Raw genomic sequence first — 8,900 nt, forward strand, 5'->3', positions numbered from 1 at the left:
CACCCTAGACTAACTTGGAGCTCAAGTACGAATAGACTAATGTTTTGCTAAAAGGTATTTGAATTTCAAACACTTAAAAGCTGAAGCAAACACATTTGAATATGCACATGGTCAGACCCAGTAGATAGAACAGATACAGCAGGGGTATCCGTTTAATCGGGATGGCAAGCACGGCTGCCATCCTTAGTGAATGAATGTGATGCACATGCATGAACTACCTGATGCACATGAGATCTGTCAGGTTCTTCGTTCTTCACTTGAGTAGTCCTTGCTACCAAGCTACAACATGTAGCATGTATCCTTGTGTTTTGATCATAAAGGGATAGCCAACAATTCTTGTACCAACAAATATAGTTGTATAGATGGACCATAAGTATTACATTTCATGTATTATATACATGGGTATACGTAAGAATTTGAGAGTGTGAGATTTCTATGTTGACTGTGTCGATCACTTTAGACTATGGTACAAACGACTAGTATACAGCAGGATGATTGAGATGGCCATTAGAGATAAAACCAAAGTTGGAAAACTGTAAAGGAGAACTGAGAGTGAGCGTATTGTACAGTGCCGATTACTTCAGACTATGTATCTGCGAAGATAGTCTACTCGGGCTGGATGCTTGAGCTTCATGAGGGCCTTAACTTCATGCTTCCGAACCATCTCTCTTGAAATATTTAAGTTTCCGGCTATCTCCCCTAATGTTCTGTCGCCCTTGCCATCGAGGCCATATCTCTGTCTGATCACCAAGCTTTCCTTTGGCTTCAGGGAATCAAGCTGGTAGACAATTTCCAGTGGAAGTATTAGTTACCACTTACGACATGAATGGGGTTGTATCAACTTTTGAATACAATGCAGTAAAGTCTAACATGGCAAATGGAGAAGGAAAATTGAAAGTTTCAAACGACATTAAGCCTCTCCTACCCTACAATGGAACTAGGCCTCCTTAAAAAATATACACTAGAGTTGACAATCAGTACTATTAGACTTATCGAGTACCTTTGAGCTTTGAGAATTCTATAAGTGTATATAATTGAGGACAATGATCAAAGAGGAAAAAGAAATTACCACATCATCAATAGCAAGCCTGAGAAGAGCAGGTTTCCGCCGGTTATCACCATCAACGCCGTCAACATCAGTAATCCCGTTTATAAATTCTTCTTGTGTGACTGAATGCCTTGAATTAAGAGAGAAGACAGGCTTTGAGGCCCTCATTACTTCATGATACCTCTCAGGGGAAATTCCAACCTTTTCAATTATCTCATCTTCTGTTGGCATTCTTTTGAGCTGAACCAACATTTCAAGCTTAGCTTTCTGGATTTCTGCCCTGACCTGCATTGGAAACCAGGAACATGTCACTATATATTTCTCATTACAATTACTTTCAAGGAGCTCAGTAACTTATCTTAGGGACTTGGGTAGCAAGAACGCTTACCGACTCAAGGCCAAAGGAGACACGAGTAAAGCTTGATAGTGTCATGGAGCGTATGATGGCATGCCTGATCCAGAAAAGACCATATGTGGAAAGCCGGAATCTTCTTTGTGGTTCAAAGCGATCAATTGCCGTGATAAGTCCCTTCACTCCTGCCTGGCAAAGGTCTTGAAATTTTGGACCATTTGCAAAGTCTTGAAAGTATTTGTTAATGACAAATAACACAAGTCGGAGATTGTGCTGCAATAGATTAGAAACAATCACCAGTTAATTTCTGTGCACTCACATATGAAGCCATACATTCTGATTTAGTAAAACCGCTACTTAAGCAAACTAGGCATTACATACCTTGATGAGTTTGTTTCTTGCAGCTCGACCAACCTCCAAGTGCCTTTTCACTTGAACCACAGTCATATTTGTCGCCTCAGCTAGTTCACCCTTATTTGGTTCTCTCCCCAAATCTTTTTGCAAAATCTCTTTCACTTCAAGAAGACCCTGAATCAAGACAACATAACATAATTCAGCAGCAAAATACCACACACACAAACACCTTGACTAGCCAATTTTCAAAATCAAAGCTGCCACAAATTAGAAAATTGAGAAGCCTCACCTTCATAGGTTGCATTAGCTTGAACAACCAAGTATGCTCAGAGGAACTAAGAACAGGAGGAATCCTCATCTTTTTCCAATCTAAACTGACAAGATCAGTTGAAGCCGAATACTCCCTTACAAGCTCCTCCATCATCTCATTCTCACTCCTTTTATCTTTTCTCTTTCGAACTACTGAAGCAGCCACTTTCTCATCCTTATTCCATTTCAATGCAACCCTTTTATCAAGACTCAATCTTTTAGCCTTCTTTGTCACGCTCCTAACCACAATGTCATCGCTTGTTCTCTTCTCTACTTTGTCATCAACTTCACTGATCTTCTTCCTCCTTTTGCGACCTCTCTTGATCATCAAGCCATCTACATTTTCCACATCCGAAGCTTCAGTCTCGGGGCTGCGCTTGTACAGGTTTTCCAGCTTGGCAGCAGCTTCATTGTAATCCAATTCCAAATCACAAGTAGGAGCCTCCTCTATCAATGCAGCTTTTACACTCTTGGGGAGCTTTCTAGCCTTCCCTAGTCTCTTTTGTACCTTCTTTCCTGTTTCTATTGGCAAAGGTACTTTCTCCTGAGGCGCAACCAATGCTTTCTTATCGGATTTATCTGTTCTAAAGGCAACAATCAACGGCTTTCTCAATGTGGATCTCTGACTCGACACCAAGTTTGTGCTCAATCCTAATGGAGTCCTAGAAACTGAACTAGAAACTGTCACAACTCCCATGCCAATTCCCACAAGTTCTAATTCCTATACAAGAGCTTTATTTATACACAAAACCTGCAACAAAACATAAACAAATGAAACCATTTAAGCTCATTCCATGTCTAACAACACTATTGCTACTTCACCAAGCACAACTTAGAAATTAAAACATCACTTTTAATTATCTGATCACCAAAAGACAATTTCCATTTCTGATCACTCTAAATCACAAATTCACAACTCATATAAGTTCAGATCAATCCAAACCTCACAGTTTACTAAACTCTCTCATTCTCTTCACCACCACAAACCCTCAAAACCCATTAGCATATAAGATTTCAGACCCTTACATCAATCTTACATGCAGGAACACAACTCAAAACATTCAGAACACTACTGATGAGTGATCGGCAACAAGTTCAACAACTTAAGAAGCAACTTTCATGTGAAACAAGAGCTTCAGTTGCAGAGAATCATACCTCAGCCAATGTCCAACTGCTCGATCAGAAGCCAAGAAAATCTCGAAGAATCTGGGAACCAAGAAAAAGAAAGTTCGATTCTTTTTGTTTGTTTTGGTACACAAAAAGTTTGAGACTTTAAAACAAGGCACGTAAATATGGGAATTACGGTGACCACAATAAACTCCGGAATACGGACGGTCCGTGCTGTTAGTATGCCAATCCGACGGTAGAGGAGTTTCCCACGTAGGCCGTAAAAGACTGGTTTTGGAGTAGAAGAGGGTGACGTGGGTGGTGCTGGAACAGAGAAGGGTGTGTGTGGAGGTTCGGCGTGGAGGCTTCTTAGTGGAGGAGGCGATATTTGGTAAACGAGTGGACTATTGTCGTGACACATGGGATTGATATTGTTGGACGTGGCGTTTTGCCTCTACTTTGTGGGACATGGCTGAGTGTGGTGTTTACGTTGCTCAATAAGAGCCATTAATTGAAAAGAACAAATACAATTTTACATTTGCTTCTTCTTCTTATTTTACATTTCCACATTGTTTTTATTTTATTTTAAGTAATTAAATCTTTAGTTTTTTTAAACCAAATCAATAGAGACGTTTGAAGCATGTTGATCATGAAGCAAACTTTGTTGCTGATACGATTACGAATTCAAAACACAATATTATCTTTATTTACGCTCCTTGCGTTTAATTTTAATCATCTTAGTGTTAGTTGTTGATAATCAGAAACCTCTACAAAGGCTTCCGGCTATTATTTTCTTTACATTTATGAAATAAAGTACCGGGGTTTAATTAAAGGGGGTGCTACTAATATTTTTGTTTGGAAAAAAAAGAAAAGAAGGGTTTTTGTATAGTCAGAAGGCCCAATTGGCTGGGTATAGGCCCGAGTGTATAAATTGGGCTCTCTCTAGTGACACAATAGCCTGTTGCGAGTCCAATTGTATTTTTATGTGCCATTTCCTCTATTTTTTTTGGAAATAAAAAATAATAATTGAAAGAACAAATATTTCCTAGTTAAACATGATGTTGAATTTTGTCTCATAAAAATACTTTCCTACTCACATTCTTAAGTTTGGACACATAACTAGGTAGGTATTTGTATGAAAACAAGCTTCAACATATCATGCTACTTCTCAAATTAATCCCTCAAAATCAACAATATTGTTCTTCTTTGATTTGGTCGGAGAAAAGGAGAATGATCAAGGTTGTGACCAGTGGTGCTTTTGTTTCCAATATATTCCACGCGTCTGGTCATCCACTAGGACTATGTATAATGGAACCAAGAACATATCAATTTCATCTAGAAGGTTACATATATATAATAGCAATGTTGCGGCTGAAAATTCTTTCTATTTTCTGGGCATCCCAGATTGCTAATTCTTCTACCCCAATAATTGGTTTATTTTGAACTGGTCCAAATTTCTCCTCGTATAACAACCAAATTTATTAAGACCGAGTTTTGTGTTCATAGTTAAGTATGGTCAATCACTAACATATATAACAAAGTTTATTAAGACCGATCAGTATGCTGGGAGTATACCAGGTCGTGTATTGTACGTGATCTTTGTCCTATCAGCAGAGGAAAAATCTAGACCCTAATTAAGGTGGATTATATACCCAGATAAGCAATATGTCTCGTACATATGTTTTTAGCTTATTTAACTTGCTGGATTGTCACCCATCAAATTACATCATCATGTCAAACTAATACTCAAAAAATTAGATCATGTATATGATGAGCCAGACTAATTAAGATTGGAGTTAATGATATAATTATACAATGAAAGCGAATTTAGTGATATCCACGTACGTCCATATACTCAGCAAAGATTTTGTATTCAACTTGTATACATCCTTCTTTACAGAGTTATTTAGGAAAATGCTCATTTACACAAAAATAAATCGAGAATCACGATAATAATTATTACATACAGTAGATAGGATATGTACACTTATATAGAGGTATATATGTACGTAGAAGAAGACGTAGTTGTTGCCATATATAGCCTTTTATTTTAGGGTTTTAGCGATAGGAGGAAATAGTTAATTCATTTCGGAGGACGTAGACTGGGAGCTGAAGGTTCCAAAACCCTAAAATAATGTCGTCGATCGGGGGAAAGCTTATGCATGTATCAGACCAAACCTTGATAAGATCCCACAATGAAAACGTACATATAAAATTTGATAGAATATACTCGGTCTTTGTTATTTCAACTCGATCGACTATAAATCATTATATGATCTATATCCCATGAATCTAGAGCTGCCCTAGTTAGTTCCAAAATATGCTTTCACTTTGAGAAACTAAGTGGGATTGTTTGTTGTGGAATCTTAACATACATGTTCATACCCAAAATGGAGAACCATGCCTGCATACTCTCGGTCATGTATGTTTCCACTTTCAAGTTTCAACACGCCCTTTAGCCAAGCTCGAGTCTCTACGCGTTGCAACATGCAATACTACTATTTTCTGCTTTTGAACTTCAAACATACCTATAGTTATACACAAAGAGAGTTACATACTCTCAAAAAAAAACTTTTTCCGGAATGAATGGGTGCACACAAACATAAACCATCATATATACTCATAATATCAACACATTTTGAAGACGAAATATCAACATATTTCTATTTTTTTTAAATTTATACATATGAAAATGTTCAACTCAACGATTAAACTTATCAACCATACGTGGTAGTCATGTTTTTCTTTTTTTCTAATCACAGTTAACTTGTTATTACCAATCGTCATGTTTTCCCGTATTGGGTTTTGGGCAAGAGCTAGATTCTGTCTCCTCCTCCTCAATACATAGGAGATCCAAGCCAAGTTCCTGCCGTGAACGTAAGCAAAGGTTTTGGGGTGACGCCATCACTTTCACCCTGTAAAATTTGGAAGGAGATACTACTTGGTAGTAACATACTAACAACGCGGAACTGAGTTTGAAGATTCTTGGTCTCCTTCTCCTCCTAAGCTATCTTCCTAATAATAATATATCGCTGACTTTCTTCTTTTGCTTTGCTTCAATTCAAAAAGCGAGAGACATGGCAATATCGGGTGTTGTTGATCTTGGCATATGTGTAGCGTGTACGTAGCTTTGATTGGAAGAAGCTCTCTCTAGCTTTATATGGCTGAATTGGTCAGCAATTGGACCTCTTACTCCTCTTTGAAATCTCACAATCCCTTCCACAGTTCCACTTCCTATGACCAAAGACTGGTCTTCATGAGGAAAATCAACTCCACTAGGATTTTGATTTGATTTTCTCTCAGTCAAACTTCATCTACCTCTCAATTTCATTCCCTCACTTTCTAAAACATTCAAATACAAGTTTAAGCCTTTCCTTAAATCCTCATAACCACCTCTCCTCCTTCCTCAGGTCTTATTAGCCTTTACCAATCCAAAAGCTTCAAAAACATCCCAAAACAGAAAACACCATGCATTCTCAGTAATCTGTCCTGTTTTGCTTCTTTAGTGGGTTACTGGATCAGTTTTTTGGGCACTCTTGAAAACTTGAGATTTGCCAACTTAGAGTCAATTACATTGCTTCCAAGTTCTTAAAGGTAGAAACTTTTGGAAACCCAGTTCCAGTTTTGGCTAAATTCCCATTCTTTCAAGTCTTTTTCCTTAGTTTGCTACTTGTTTAAGTTAGGTGAGGTTAGAGTTGCACAATCCATGCTCTAGCTTGCTAGTTATTAACATAGAAATGGACAAGTACCATAACATGGGAGTGAACTGGGAGCAAAAGACTAGTCTTGTAAATGAGCTAACACAAGGCAGGGAGCTAGCTAGGCAACTGCAGATCCATCTCAATGCTACGCCAACTTTGAATCCTTCTGCGAGCTCTCAAACAGCGTTGGCTCGCGAGGTTCTGATCCAAAAGATCATATCTTCCTTAGAGAAGGCGCTTTCGATGCTCAGTTCTAGCAGCTCCTCACCCCAAATTGCAGTAGCAGTAGAGGAACTACACCAGCAACAACCTACATTTACAGTAGCTGCTGCCACAGGTGTTGTTACAATCCGAATGGCTAACTCCCCACCTTCGCTAAATGGGAGTCCTCGGAGTGAGGACTCTGATGACCACAAAGATCCCTCTAAGAAAAGGTTAGTGATTTAGTTCCCTAATTTCATTTTATTTGATCACAGGACAAAAATGTGCTTCTTATAGTCCTAGTACGTCAAGACATATTATAGCTACAGAAGTAAATCTGATCAATGTTGAATTTGCTAAAATGAATGCAGGAAAGTTCCAGCACGGTGGACCAAACAAGTAAGAGTAACATCAGGTATGGGGCTTGAAGGGCCTCTTGATGATGGCTTTAGCTGGAGGAAGTATGGCCAGAAGGACATTCTTGGAGCCAAATATCCGAGGTACCTATATTTAGGACATGTTCTTCATATGAAACCAATCTATGTTTCTTGCCTTTAACATTAGATTGTGTTTCTGTTGGATTGCAGAGGGTATTATAGATGCACTCATCGAAATGTTCAAGGTTGCTTGGCCACAAAACAAGTGCAACGCTCCGATGAGGACCCAATGATCCTCGAAATTACTTACCGAGGAAGGCACACTTGTACTCAAGCAGCCTCCACCACCGTAACTAGTCCTCCTCCAAAACCAATGTCACCATTGCCTGAGCAAAAACCAGAACCACCAAAGATCAATCACCAGCCTCAACATAATATGCTCTTAAGCCACCCCGAAGGCCTCAGGGTCATAACCGAAGGCCTAGACACTAGTCATGATCGTCGTGACGAATTAGTATTCTCCTCGTTTAACAACAATTATGTGGGGAATTTTTCTCCTCCATTAACTATGCCTACAGCTTCAACTTCTGGGACAAACTATTTCTCTGTACTGTCTCAGCAAGACTTTGGTGGCAGCCAAAATATGCAGATCAGCGCTGCGGCCGAGCCTCATGATATAATCTCAGCTGCTACTTCAGCTACCAACTCTCCAACAGTTGGTATAGATTTTCCATTTGCTCAAGCTGATCATCAGATATTATACCCCAACTTCACTTTTGATGATCCTGGATTTTTTCCCTAATCTCCTACACATAGCTTCCCAAAGTAACATAGAAACTGAAGCACATTAGCTTGTACAAGCATTTGAGGTAGTTAAGGTCGCATTTTGGAAGTACTATATGTTTTGCTGTTAAATGCAGAAACTTAAAGAAGCAGCAAATTTAGGACTTCCAAATGTGCTTAATTAAGGTAAAACACTTTCTAATTCCCCTGTCTTAGGCTTTAGCTTGTAGTTGCGGATATGTTGTGCCAAAGAGTACTACAATGTTGTGTAATTTTTTCCAATTGAATAGCATTTATCTTAAGAGAAATTTTAAATACACACCCCTAATATCTTAATACACACCTCTTACTTAATACACCACTTATCAAGTTTTTCATTTCAGTATTATACTTAATACACATCCCAAACTGTCTAAAATGCCCTTAAGAAATATTCTATTATTTAATATAATTAATATATATTTACTATTTGGTACTTCCTTTTACATATTATTTCGTCTAATTTTTGCTAGAAATTTTTGGTTATCCTCGTTTAATTTATAATCAAATGATTATTGTTATATCCCAACTCTAAATCACCAATACAAGTTTTCAAAATTCATAAGCTAGTAGAATAGATAGCTAGTTATTCGATAAAACATGTCATGATAAAGATGCAATACTTGACA

The 8,900-nt window shown here is 38.2% G+C and overlaps 2 protein-coding genes across 2 annotated transcripts; one reads left to right on the forward strand and one right to left on the reverse strand.

Moving 5' to 3' along the window:
- Positions 1-339: 339 nt before the first annotated feature.
- Positions 340-3,320, reverse strand: LOC101295277 (RNA polymerase sigma factor sigE, chloroplastic/mitochondrial-like). Its single transcript, XM_004307961.1, has 6 exons — positions 3,219-3,320; positions 2,044-2,814; positions 1,782-1,928; positions 1,437-1,673; positions 1,070-1,333; positions 340-778 (listed from the first exon to the last, which is right to left on the reverse strand). The coding sequence occupies exons 2-6, from the start codon at positions 2,758-2,760 to the stop codon at positions 581-583; spliced, it is 1,563 nt and encodes a 520-aa protein (XP_004308009.1). The 5' UTR covers positions 2,761-2,814; positions 3,219-3,320; the 3' UTR covers positions 340-580.
- A 3,572-nt stretch (positions 3,321-6,892) lies between these two features.
- On the forward strand, positions 6,893-8,550 carry LOC101295568 (probable WRKY transcription factor 41-like). The gene is made up of 3 exons (XM_004307962.1): positions 6,893-7,305; positions 7,444-7,572; positions 7,660-8,550. The coding sequence occupies exons 1-3, from the start codon at positions 6,908-6,910 to the stop codon at positions 8,249-8,251; spliced, it is 1,119 nt and encodes a 372-aa protein (XP_004308010.1). The 5' UTR covers positions 6,893-6,907; the 3' UTR covers positions 8,252-8,550.
- Positions 8,551-8,900: the final 350 nt, after the last annotated feature.

This window comes from Fragaria vesca, linkage group LG7, assembly GCF_000184155.1.
Source record: "Fragaria vesca subsp. vesca linkage group LG7, FraVesHawaii_1.0, whole genome shotgun sequence".
Taxonomy (NCBI): Eukaryota; Viridiplantae; Streptophyta; class Magnoliopsida; order Rosales; family Rosaceae; genus Fragaria; species Fragaria vesca.

What these genes read in the sequence shown, in the direction of transcription:
- LOC101295277 (XM_004307961.1), bottom strand. Translation starts at nt 2,760, where the DNA reads ATGGGAGTTGTGACAGTTTCTAGTTCAGTTTCTAGGACTCCATTAGGA. An exon ending in CAAGAAACAAACTCATCAAG is followed by an intron (nt 1,674 to 1,781) that starts GTATGTAATGCC and finishes AATCTATTGCAG; the next exon opens with CACAATCTCCGACTTGTGTT. An exon ending in GGCTTGCTATTGATGATGTG is followed by an intron (nt 779 to 1,069) that starts GTAATTTCTTTT and finishes ATTGTCTACCAG; the next exon opens with CTTGATTCCCTGAAGCCAAA.
- LOC101295568 (XM_004307962.1), top strand. Translation starts at nt 6,908, where the DNA reads ATGGACAAGTACCATAACATGGGAGTGAACTGGGAGCAAAAGACTAGT. An exon ending in AAAGATCCCTCTAAGAAAAG is followed by an intron (nt 7,306 to 7,443) that starts GTTAGTGATTTA and finishes AAATGAATGCAG; the next exon opens with GAAAGTTCCAGCACGGTGGA. An exon ending in CTTGGAGCCAAATATCCGAG is followed by an intron (nt 7,573 to 7,659) that starts GTACCTATATTT and finishes GTTGGATTGCAG; the next exon opens with AGGGTATTATAGATGCACTC.